The sequence below is a fragment of the Littorina saxatilis genome, linkage group LG3, assembly GCF_037325665.1.
Source record: "Littorina saxatilis isolate snail1 linkage group LG3, US_GU_Lsax_2.0, whole genome shotgun sequence".
In the NCBI taxonomy this organism is placed as follows: domain Eukaryota; kingdom Metazoa; phylum Mollusca; class Gastropoda; order Littorinimorpha; family Littorinidae; genus Littorina; species Littorina saxatilis.
Genome location: NC_090247.1, coordinates 56163822 through 56176095, shown reverse-complemented (window position 1 = coordinate 56176095; position 12274 = coordinate 56163822). Strand labels below are relative to the sequence as shown.

The following is a 12274-nucleotide window of genomic DNA, read 5'->3' as shown; positions in this document are numbered from 1 at the left end:
TAGCTGGACTGGTTTGGTGACAAGGTCAGTCACGTGTATTTGGCTAGGTGGTCTGTCAGAGACTCAAGGACGACACACTTGACACCCAGCGGCAGAAGGGGAAGGACCTAACACACAGTTACTAGAGTATGATGGTTTTTCACCGAGTATCATATTCGGCACTCTAGGGGAACTTCCACAAGTTATTCCTTTCCTCTGCCACGCATTTTGCTGAGGACAAGTCGTCACATTTCCTTCGTCGGCGATGGCTTTCGCATAAGGATTCGACAAGGGGTTCTGGACGTTTTGGGTCACTGTTGACGAACAGAGACTGTTCCAGGGAGGAGGCGGACTTTGCTTCCATTGAGAGTTACAATCATAGGCTTTTGAGGTAATAAATCATTATTTAACGCTGTTGATGAGTCTGTGTTGTGGAATGAAATACTCTCTGTTGTTCTTTCCAGGTTAGCGCATAATTTACTCTCTGTGACGCTAAAATACTAATCTGTATATGGTTTTTGCAGATAGGGAGAGAAGGACGGAAAATGGCTGTTTTGTTGTTGTAAAAAGTCAGTTTTGTGCAGGCCCACGTGCTCGATGAGATATTTAAAGATGACATGTTTTAAGGTGGTGGGTGAGGGGTAGCTGACATGTTTAGTGCACCGATGCTTTCTGTTTGCAGCCTTCCTTCGTTCGTTCGTTTCGTTCGTTCGTTACGTTCCCGTAACATCGGCACGGCTGACTCTGGCGGGAACTGTTGAGGCTACGCTAACCAGGAGACCGGCTAACCAGGAGACCGGCTAACCAGGAGACCGGCTAACCAGCGGACCGGCTAACCAGCGAACCGGCTAACCAGCGGACCGGCTAACCAGCGAACCGACTAACCAGCATACCGGCTAAGCAGCAGCAGCAGAGATAAAGCTAAGTGCACCATGTCGTACGCACCCCGTTGACCACCGTTGTCTTTTCGCATCTATGATTTCATTGGAGTAGTGACAACGTGGGGTGTGTGACACCTGCACGAACTAGAGCTTTTCGAACAGAACATTCTCATTTCGACTGTATTTACACGGGTTCAGCGTGTTACTATAATTTTCTACATAGTACTGGCATTTTGTCAGTGAACACTGGTTTTTTACGTGTTGAGAACGTAAAAGGAACATATTTTGAGTGAAGGCTCGAGGGAGGTGGAGAGTTTATACATAAACAGGCGTCTGAAACTTATACTTTTGTTGACTCTATTTAATTGTATGCCTGCGAGAGTGGATCGTGGTGTGGTTAGTTAATTAGTAGTAATTAACCGGTTCATAATCACCTTGAGTGATATATTGAAACGTGACACGTGGGGGCCAAGCCGGGATTTACTCAGTTAATTTCCAACTGATAAAGACCCACCAATTAAGGAGAACTAAGAGCAGATAATCTCGTCAGTGCTCGACTTATTTTCTGCTTGGTGCTACCCTTTTTTGTATAGTTTTGATCATATACCACACCTTAAGCGATTCACATCTTGCAGGAAATGTAAATTGTAATTTGTGAGTTATTGTATGCGCTAACTGTGATTATCTCCCTTTCCTTTGTTTGTGAATCTTTGTTGTTGTACGTTCAGAGTTTTCCGTTGCAGAGAGCTGAGCGGGGTTAGCGGATTTGTTATTCGTTTTACTCAGTTTTCTCTACATTGTTGTTTCGCATTCCGTAACAGGTTACATTTTCTACCGTCTTGTTTTACTTGGATTTTTCTCCATATTTTGACTTTGTTGGAATTTTGGGGGGGAAGGGTCCGAGGACTTCTGTCCTAACCAAGGCTGTGGGAAACACTCTGTTTCACCGCAAAAAGCAGCCGATAAAGTAGGCCACGGCTGTGGGAAACACTTTGTTTCACCGCAGAAAGCAGCCATAAAGTAGGCTACGCGATTTGTTCTACACCGTTTGGATTTTTCTTCTGCATTTTCCGGTTGCTGGATTTTTGTATCCACCGCTTTCGTCACCGCGTATTCTAGCTATAGCTGCGTTAGACTTACTTTTGTGATAAAGCTTTGCTAAAACTAACCATGGCTACAGGGGGATCTCCGACGAGGAGAATAACTTTCGAGACTCCTGGCAGTGAGGAACAGACAGAGCGTGACGCACGCGTTAGAGCGCGTAGTTTGCTTAAACGCAAGGAGCTGGAACGTAGGGAAGACATAGAGCGACAGACGAGAAAAGAAGAGCTTGACAGACAAGAACGACAGGCCGAACGTGACAGACAGGACAAGAAAGAGAAAGACGAACGAGACAGACAGGAAAAGAAGGACGAACTGGACAGACAAGAAAGAGAACGTGACAGACAAGAAAGAGAACGACAGGCCGAACGACAGGCCGAACGTGACAGACAAGAAAGAGAACGACAGGCCGAACGTGACCGACAGGATAAGAAAGACGAGCTTGAGAGACAGGAACGACAGGCCGAACTTGACAGACAGGAAAAGAAAGACGAACGTGACAGACTAGACCGGAAGGAACAGGCGGATCGCGATCACCAGCTAGAGCTAGCTAGGCTACAGGCCGAGAAGGGTACGCTCACTCAGGCTAGCGCGCCGACGTTTGTTGCCGACCGTACGAGACTGCCGACGTTCGACGATGACAAGGACGAGCTCGACGACTTTTTACGCCGGTTTGAGCGCATTGCATCTGACCAGAAGTGGGAAGAGGCCACGTGGGCTAGCCGCCTTAGCACCTGCTTAAAGGGACGCGCATTGCAGCTCTACAACGCTTTGGAGGACGACGAGGCGAGAGACTATCAGGCACTTAAGAAGGCGTTACTCCAGCGCTTTAACCTGACTGCTGAAGCCTACAGACGACGTCTGCGTAACAGCAAGAGACTGAGCGGCGAGCTGAGTCATCAGTTTGTGGCACGCCTTAACCTCTACCTGCGGCGCTGGGTGGAGATGGCCGAAAAGGACTGGACCGTCAACGACCTTGCCGACCTCATAGTCATGGAACAACTGATGTCCAGCCTGCGACCTGAGGTGGTGACCTTCGTGCAGGAGCACCAGCCCAAGACTACTCAGGAGGCAGCCGACTGGATCAGAGTGCACGAGGACGCCCAGGCGATCTCCGGCAAATCTTCAGGCTCACGGCCAGGAAAAACGGGAAATTCGGGTTCTTCAGGACCCAAGGACGGGAAGGACGATCAGGGACACAAGGGATCGAGTTCCAGAACTGACATCCAGTGTTACTACTGCAACAAGCGGGGCCACGTGAAGAAGGACTGCCACAAGAGACAGGCTGACCAGAAGGGCGTTCACTTCGTTGGCAGTGAGGAGTTCAGGGACGTCACGAGCTCATGCACCATCCCACAACTCTGCGTTCCGTGCTCCAGGAAACATTTCCAGCCCCACTGCAACGTCTACGTTAACGGAGTGAAGGGCGAAGGTCTGCGGGACACAGGGGCAGACATGATAGTGGTTCGGGCGAGTCTAGTTCCAGCTATGGCCTACACAGGAGACAGCATCAGGGTGAGAATGGCCGAGGCATCTCACGCTTACGACTTGAACACGGCAGTGATCAAGGTCGTAACCCCGTTGTTCACGGGGACCATTGTGGCCGTCGTCATGGACGATCCTCCATGCGACCTGCTCATTGGAAACCGGGTTCAGTTTGTGGACGGCGTCACCAGGGAGGTTCCCGTTTATCGGTCTCCCGACGTCATTTCAGTGCTCACGCGGGCACAGGCGGAGCGAGAGGACAAACCTCTCAAACCCCTACCTGCTGCACGAGCTGCCCTGGGGAACGTGACCCCCGCGCTTCTCGCGAAGGCTCAGGATTCTGACCCGACCTTAGCTACTCCTCGGGAGCACGCGAAGTCGGGGAAGGTGAAGCTGAGCGGGAAGCATGGGAGGTCAAAGTTCCTCAGGGACAAGAAGTTGCTCTACCGTGAGTTCAGCAACCAAGAAGGTACATTCAAACAGGTTGTCGTGCCTCGCGAGTTTCGCGAGGGTGTCATGGCAACGGCACACGACTCGATTCTGGGAGGTCATCTTGGTACCAAGAAGACCACGGATCGTGTCTGGCGCCACTTTTACTGGCCAGGCATCTGCACGGATGTCCGACGTTTCTGTGCGTCCTGCGATAAGTGCCAGAAGGTGGTTGCCAAAGGAAGGGTGAGGAAGGTCCCCTTAGAGAAGATGCCGCTCATCGACGAACCCTTTCGTCGGGTGGCAGTGGACATCATCGGGCCCATCTTGCCTGCGTCTGAGGACGGAAACAGATACATTTTGACCATGGTGGACTACGCTACTCGATACCCAGAGGCGATCCCTCTGAAATCGATTGAAGCCACGCGAGTAGCTGAGGCTCTGGTTACTATGTGGTCCCGGCTGGGAATTCCATCAGAGGTACTCACCGACAGAGGCACGCAGTTCACGGGAGGAGTGATGGCGGAGGCAGCACGACTGCTATCACTGGAGCAGCACTTCACCACTCCTTACCATGCTCAGTGCAACGGACTGGTGGAAAGGTTCAATGGCACCTTGAAGACCATGCTGAGGAAACTAGCTCAGGAGAAACCACGCACGTGGGACAGGTACATCCCAGCATTGCTTTTTGCATACCGCGAGGTTCCTCAGGAGAGCTTGGGTTTTTCCCCATTTGAGTTGTTGTACGGCAGACAGGTACGCGGTCCCATGGCTATCCTGCGTCAGGCTTGGACAGACGAAGAAGCTGACGAGGAGGTGCAGACGACAGCGACCTACATCGTAGAACTCAGGAACAGGATTGAAGAGACCTGCAAATTGGCTCAAGAGAACCTGGGAAGAGCAGCACAGCGTTACGCGCGAGGATTCGACCGCAAGGCACGGCCGCGCAGCTTCAAGATTGGAGAACGGGTGTTGCTACTTCTACCTGTCAAACACAACAAGCTACAACTGCAGTGGCAAGGACCTTTTGAGGTGACAGCGAAAGTGGGCCAGAACGACTACAGGATCGTCATGCACGGGAAAGCACGCCTGTACCACGCCAACCTGCTGCGCGCCTACATAGAGAGGACTGCCTACGGGGAAAAGAACAAAGACAAGAAGACAGAGAAGGTTGCAGTTATCAGGGGTGAAACGAGGGGTTGCTCGTTCCAGAGGACGACCTTTCTGTCTGGAGACGGACCATCAACCTCTGCAATATCTTCAGGTTGCAAGGTTGGCAAACGCCAGACTTATGCGCTGGGCGTTGATTCTCCAACCGTACCAATTCACGGTACGCGTCATTCCGGGCGCCAACAATGTTGGAGCTGACTTTCTCTCTCGGGCTGTAGAGGAGAACATGACTGTGAGCGAAACCGAGGTTTCGTCTTGAAGAGGGGAGGTGTGTCACGATCGGGTGACAGAGACCAAGAAAGCGTCACTCAGTGGAGTGCCTGTTCTGGGTCAATGTATGATAGAAAGCGCCTGTGCGTGATATTGGACACAGCAGAGTTTTTGCTGACAGTGCTCCCGAGCACGGATGTTTTGAAACGCACGAGCTTCACAGTGCAGGTTTCTGCTGTCATAGGGCTGACGGTTTTTTTCGCTGACAGCGCGCACGGGATTTTCAGGGATTGAGTTTCTCGTGTCTTTTTCCTGCTTGGGGAGGCAAAACTGTGTATAGCTGGACTGGTTTGGTGACAAGGTCAGTCACGTGTATTTGGCTAGGTGGTCTGTCAGAGACTCAAGGACGACACACTTGACACCCAGCGGCAGAAGGGGAAGGACCTAACACACAGTTACTAGAGTATGATGGTTTTTCACCGAGTATCATATTCGGCACTCTAGGGGAACTTCCACAAGTTATTCCTTTCCTCTGCCACGCATTTTGCTGAGGACAAGTCGTCACATTTCCTTCGTCGGCGATGGCTTTCGCATAAGGATTCGACAAGGGGTTCTGGACGTTTTGGGTCACTGTTGACGAACAGAGACTGTTCCAGGGAGGAGGCGGACTTTGCTTCCATTGAGAGTTACAATCATAGGCTTTTGAGGTAATAAATCATTATTTAACGCTGTTGATGAGTCTGTGTTGTGGAATGAAATACTCTCTGTTGTTCTTTCCAGGTTAGCGCATAATTTACTCTCTGTGACGCTAAAATACTAATCTGTATATGGTTTTTGCAGATAGGGAGAGAAGGACGGAAAATGGCTGTTTTGTTGTTGTAAAAAGTCAGTTTTGTGCAGGCCCACGTGCTCGATGAGATATTTAAAGATGACATGTTTTAAGGTGGTGGGTGAGGGGTAGCTGACATGTTTAGTGCACCGATGCTTTCTGTTTGCAGCCTTCCTTCGTTCGTTCGTTTCGTTCGTTCGTTACGTTCCCGTAACATCGGCACGGCTGACTCTGGCGGGAACTGTTGAGGCTACGCTAACCAGGAGACCGGCTAACCAGGAGACCGGCTAACCAGGAGACCGGCTAACCAGCGGACCGGCTAACCAGCGAACCGGCTAACCAGCGGACCGGCTAACCAGCGAACCGACTAACCAGCATACCGGCTAAGCAGCAGCAGCAGAGATAAAGCTAAGTGCACCATGTCGTACGCACCCCGTTGACCACCGTTGTCTTTTCGCATCTATGATTTCATTGGAGTAGTGACAACGTGGGGTGTGTGACACCTGCACGAACTAGAGCTTTTCGAACAGAACATTCTCATTTCGACTGTATTTACACGGGTTCAGCGTGTTACTATAATTTTCTACATAGTACTGGCATTTTGTCAGTGAACACTGGTTTTTTACGTGTTGAGAACGTAAAAGGAACATATTTTGAGTGAAGGCTCGAGGGAGGTGGAGAGTTTATACATAAACAGGCGTCTGAAACTTATACTTTTGTTGACTCTATTTAATTGTATGCCTGCGAGAGTGGATCGTGGTGTGGTTAGTTAATTAGTAGTAATTAACCGGTTCATAATCACCTTGAGTGATATATTGAAACGTGACAACTGTCCAACTGTCCGACAGGGCTATTGGTCATTCTGCCCGCCTCCATTCACGTGTGTCGTCTGTGCATACAAAGCAGGGGTGGGACTCTCTTGGGATGAAAAAAGAGGAAATCCCTTTTTTCTATGGGGGTTCGGGGGCATGCTCCCCCGAATTTTTTTTAAATAGTACATTAAAATCTGTACAATCTGGTGCATTCTGAGACTAAAATTCAACTCGTTTGGATCAGGTAAAAAAGACATTCTCCTCACTCCACCCCCCAAAAAACCAAAACAAACACCCAACAAAACAAACAAACAAAACTTTCACACAACAATGGTAACATTGTAATGGTGCATATTTATGTAATGAACCATGCCCCAATGCATTGAAGCTCAAAATGACTATTAGTTATCAGGAGTTTTCACCGTCAGAACAATTTAACTCTCAAGCCTCTAGTGTTCTGTTCCATCTTCACTTCTCTCCATATCATTCAGTCAACAAGTAATAGTTACTGTTATGAAATGGGACGCAGAAAAATAGATTACTCCAGCGGAATTCGTAAGTTGTGTCCGCGGAAATCCGCGGATTCGCGGAAAAGTCCCCCCCCTGACAAAGTGAGGGTCATCTGGGGTGAAATTCTTTTTGTCATGATTGGAGATTTTTCGTGGTGCCTTACTAGGTTTTTTTTTTTTTAAATACTGTGAGTTGTTTTGTCTATGTATATGTCTCCAAGGGAGACAGAAATGATAAGATAACACCAGACCAGACAGGACCAGACCCGATAAGATAAGATACGATAAGATAAGATAAAAAGCGAGATTAAAAAAATAAAAGAAAAGAAAAGATAAGAAAAAGATGAGATGAAGATAAGATAATTAAGATAAGATAAGGGAAAAAAATTACAACGAGTGTAATAGCGAAAGCAAAGAATTATGTGGAAGTGGGTTTAAATTTTTTTTATTTTTTTTTTTACATCAAGCCCTACCCTAAGTAGGGACTGTTGTAGCGAATAAACATATCACATTTTGTTTCTAAAGAAATTAAACGCACACTAACGCATTTGTACAGAATCGAAATAGACCTATAGGACAAGCATACACACGGTGACTGTCGCAAAACAATTCTAAACGAATAGACGAACTCCATAAATACCTCTGACGGGTTAGTGTGGGTAGTGAAAGAGTGAATACTCTTTGCTTCCTATGTGAGGCAAGCTTTCCTCACGTACTGCTTTTCCACGTGTTTGAAACACACCCGTCGCTAGTGACTGGCCTATATAATGTCACGTGGGGAAGTTTGCCTCACTAAACGAAAGAATATTCACTCTTGCACAACCCGTACAAACCTGACAGAGTTATTAATTTCCGAACATCGTCTATTATGGGGTACATGAAACTAAACAACAAAGTAGCAAGGATCGTCCGTTTTTACATAAGAAATGCCATGAAATCAATGAATTGCAATATTTCACGACTGTAACTTGTGTACATTGTGACAGAGAGAGGACTGGATGAGTTCCTGCAAGATTGTTTTAAATTCATAATAATACATTTTTGATTTTGCATTGTCCTGTTGTTTTTTCCAGGTCCGTGAAAGTCTAAAAAAAAACCTGTTTGCAGTTGATGGATGAGTGTTTTCATACGTGAGTCTTGAAATTTGTATAAGCGTCACACAACCACTCTGGTAGTAACAATGTAAACTGTAGAATTGTTCATGTCGTGTTTAAAAAGTGTAAAAGTGTGGGATCTAGTAAGATTATCCTGTCAACTTATTCAAATGCGTCACACCCACACACACATATACACACACACGCGCGCGCGCGCGCACGCACACACACACACACACACACACACATACACACACACACACACACACACACACACACACACACAAATAAACACACACACACACGCACACACACGTGTATCTCTTTGAAAACAATTTTAAATGGCGCACAACGGACCGACAAAACAACAACAAAGTAAACAAAGTCACATCGAGGCCATTTCGTGTCTAACAAGCAAATACAGTGTATGCTCTAGAAAGATTATTTTGTCATCTTTTTTGAAAGCTTTTTTAACATGTAATTATGGGATTTGAAGATCTTAGATCCGACATGAAATCTCACCATCCGTCAGTGTAATTTGTGACAGCTAAAGGTTTTTTCCCCTCCATTTTGTTAGGACAAAACTTGCTTTGTCCTGTTCGTAAATGTACCATCCTTCTCCTTCGGGGCTTTTCCCCGAACAAGACATTTACGTTTTTATGGATAATTTTAAATGAGATGGAAAAAAATGTGAACATATTTTGGCTTTGAACGATCGACCTTCTTCACTTTACAGAGATATACCTAATTGTCATCATTTTCACGAGTTTTCATTCACAAACACCTGGTAAATAAATCTCATGTTCCCCATGCAATAACTCGAGTTGGTGAATGGGTTTGAGCTTTCATGTGATCGTGAAACGTGGGTTGTCAAAGTAAAAGCCAATGATTGTTTGATGTGTGGAACCATCGTGGCTTTGGATTTGTGCTTCCGAGGACAACGATTGTAAGCATTCACTCTCAAAGACCCAATTAATGTTGATAATTACCACGGCGACTCATGGTCAATTTGCAACTTATCTCTGTAATCGCAAAATCCACAACGAAAAGTCATAAACACTTAAAAGAAAAGAAATATGCTCAACACTTCCTGAATTCACAGGTATGATCGCAGCTCTGTACATTTTCAGACTGGAAGAAAAGCGTCAACAAGCTACGTTTGACGTCACAAACAAGTTTGACGTGTTATCTCGTGCTACTGTGACGATGCTTTGTGGCCCGGAGTTGGATTCTAAAACTTCGTCTCCCTGTGGGTTATTGTGCATTTTGTTGCACAACCAAAATGATGACACAAACGATGTTTGGTAGCTTGTTGTCAGACCAGCACTTTGTTGTTGGTCCTCGGGGAGCATATCGCCTTTTGTCTCATATTTATCAACCGCGGCCTTCGGCCTTGGTCGATAAAGATGAAACAAAAGACGATATGGTCCCCTTGGACCGACAAAAAAGCTGGTCTGTCAACAAGCCACCAAACATCTTATAATGTATAGATTCAGACATGGAGGCCTCCATGTAATCTCAGAAAGGAAGAAATCCATACACTAATTTTCGAATGCTCATGATGACAAAGTCACCGAGACAAACGTCATTCTTGGAACACTTTTGCGCTTGCTGTTTCCCCAAGAAGAATTCTGAGAACGTACACGTCACGCTATACTTTACAAATGTAGCCTTATAGTAAAATTCTGAATGATTCTGTTGTATTCCTTATCATTTCCGAAAATCAGAAAATACTAAGTAAGCGGAAAGCTCAGTTATGGAAGTGATTTTTATATAATATCAACATCCTTCTAGTAGATATCTGTTGGATGCATTAATTATCGATTGGAGTCCAGGAAAGGCATCATAATCTAATAGAAATGACCAAGAAAGAAAAGTGAAACAAGCAAAGAAAAAAATCACTACCAGTTAGCACACGTAAAAATCGACACCCCCCCCCCCCCCCCCCCCCCCATGAGTATGAGAAATAACAGATTTGGAAAAAATGAAACAACTGACAATTGTTTTTTAATTTGAATTGTTTTCTTATTACAAGATGCGATATCAACCGAATTTTCCTGTTGATGAGTCTTTTTTCATTCTTTTTCCTTTTTTTTCTTTTTTTTTCTTCTTCTGTCTTTCTTTCATTCTTTCTTTCTTTCTTTTTTTTTCTTTCTTTCTTCCTTTTTTTCTTTCTTCCTTCCTTTCTTTTTTTTAAATTTTCTTTCTTTCTTTGTTTCTTTCTCTCCATCTTTATTTATTTATTTATCTATTCATTTATTTTGCTCTTTCTTTCTCTCTTTCGTTCTTTCTTTCTTTCGTTCTTTCTTTCTTTCTTCTTTCTTTCCTTCTTTCACTCCATCTTTCTTTCTTTCTTCCTTTTGCTCTTCCTTTCTTTCTCCTTCTGTATTGTCTTTCTATTTCCTTCCTTTTTCGTTTTTCTTTCTTTTTTTGTTTTCTTGTCAATTCATTAAGAACTGTACAACAAAATACGTACTAAACATTGAAACGTAACTATGAATATTCAATGTATGTATTTAATCATTTTATGTTTGTTTATTCGTTTTTGTATTTCTTTGTTTGCTTGTTTATTTATTCATTTATAATTTTGCAAACGTGTTTACTCATTGACCATGCTAGAAAATACACCCGTTGAATAAATATAAATATGTTATATGAAGTCTTATATCGCGCGCGTATCTCCAGACTCGGACTCAAGGCGCAGGGATCTATTTATGCCGTGTGAGATGGAATTTTTTACACAATACATCACGCATTCACATCGACCAGCAGATCGCAGCCATTTTTCACGGCCTATTATTCCAAGTCACACGGGTATTTTGGTGGACATTTTTTATCTATGCCTATACAATTTTGCCAGGAAAGACCCTTTTGTCAATCGTGGGATCTTTAACGTGCACACCCCAATGTAGTGTAAATATAGAACATCAAATCCTGAGAAGAGAAGGGCTGAGAGAGAGAGAGAGAGAGAGAGAGAGAGAGAGAGAGAGAGAGAGAGAGAGAGAGAGAGACAGAGACAGAGAGAGAGGGAGAGAGAGACAGAGAGAGAGAGAGAGAGAGAAAAGGAAAAAAGAAAAGAACAAAAAAGAAAAAATATTGGTTTTAATTTTTTTTAAACTAACAAGAAAAGAAAAAAAATCGAATACTTACAAAAAATAGAACAGCTTGAGTTTTTCTCATGATTCCTGGACGACTTTTTCCCAACGGAGTGACCAGATTACTGCAAACCTTTTTAAACTTTGTATCCGTCAGTAATAATAAAATCGTGCGAAGCGAAGAAACGGAGTCACTATGTTCGTGGTATGAAGTGAGATAAAGTCTCAGCAGATGGCCCTAGAATAAAATACTGACACGAGCGCGCGGACACCTTTCACAATTAAGCGGACGTCACGTGGGATTATATATAACGTCTTGACCACCCGTCTATTTGCTGTCACGCCACACAAACAAACATGTAAATAATGGTTGTGGTTATACGGAAGGGGGATTCAGATGGGCGCTGCTCTGTCAAAATGTTTGTGAACTAATTCCTGTTATTTCTTTGTTTCCTCATTTTCAGCCGTGAACAAGTCAACTTTAATTTTATCACGTTTATTTTATTTGTAGTTGTATATGGCCGTTTTTCACCGCCATACGCCGCTTTCGGGGGAAGTCAATATAATCAAAGTTTTAATATATTTTAAAATAGATATTGGAATCTTACCTACCCTGTCATGTATTTACTACTTGACAAACGCCGGGGTCATTCATGTGATTGAGTTTCATCCTTTGTCGG

The 12274-nt window shown here is 44.8% G+C and overlaps 1 protein-coding gene across 1 annotated transcript in view; it reads right to left on the bottom strand.

The window, feature by feature from the left end:
• The window catches only part of LOC138962730 (uncharacterized), a 30723-nt gene extending 18449 nt beyond the window's left edge, over positions 1-12274 (bottom strand). Inside the window, exon 1 of the mRNA XM_070334667.1 lies at positions 11650-12274. Coding sequence (XP_070190768.1) covers positions 11650-11679 — 30 coding nt within the window. The 5' untranslated portion in view covers positions 11680-12274. The remainder of the gene's footprint in view (positions 1-11649) is intronic.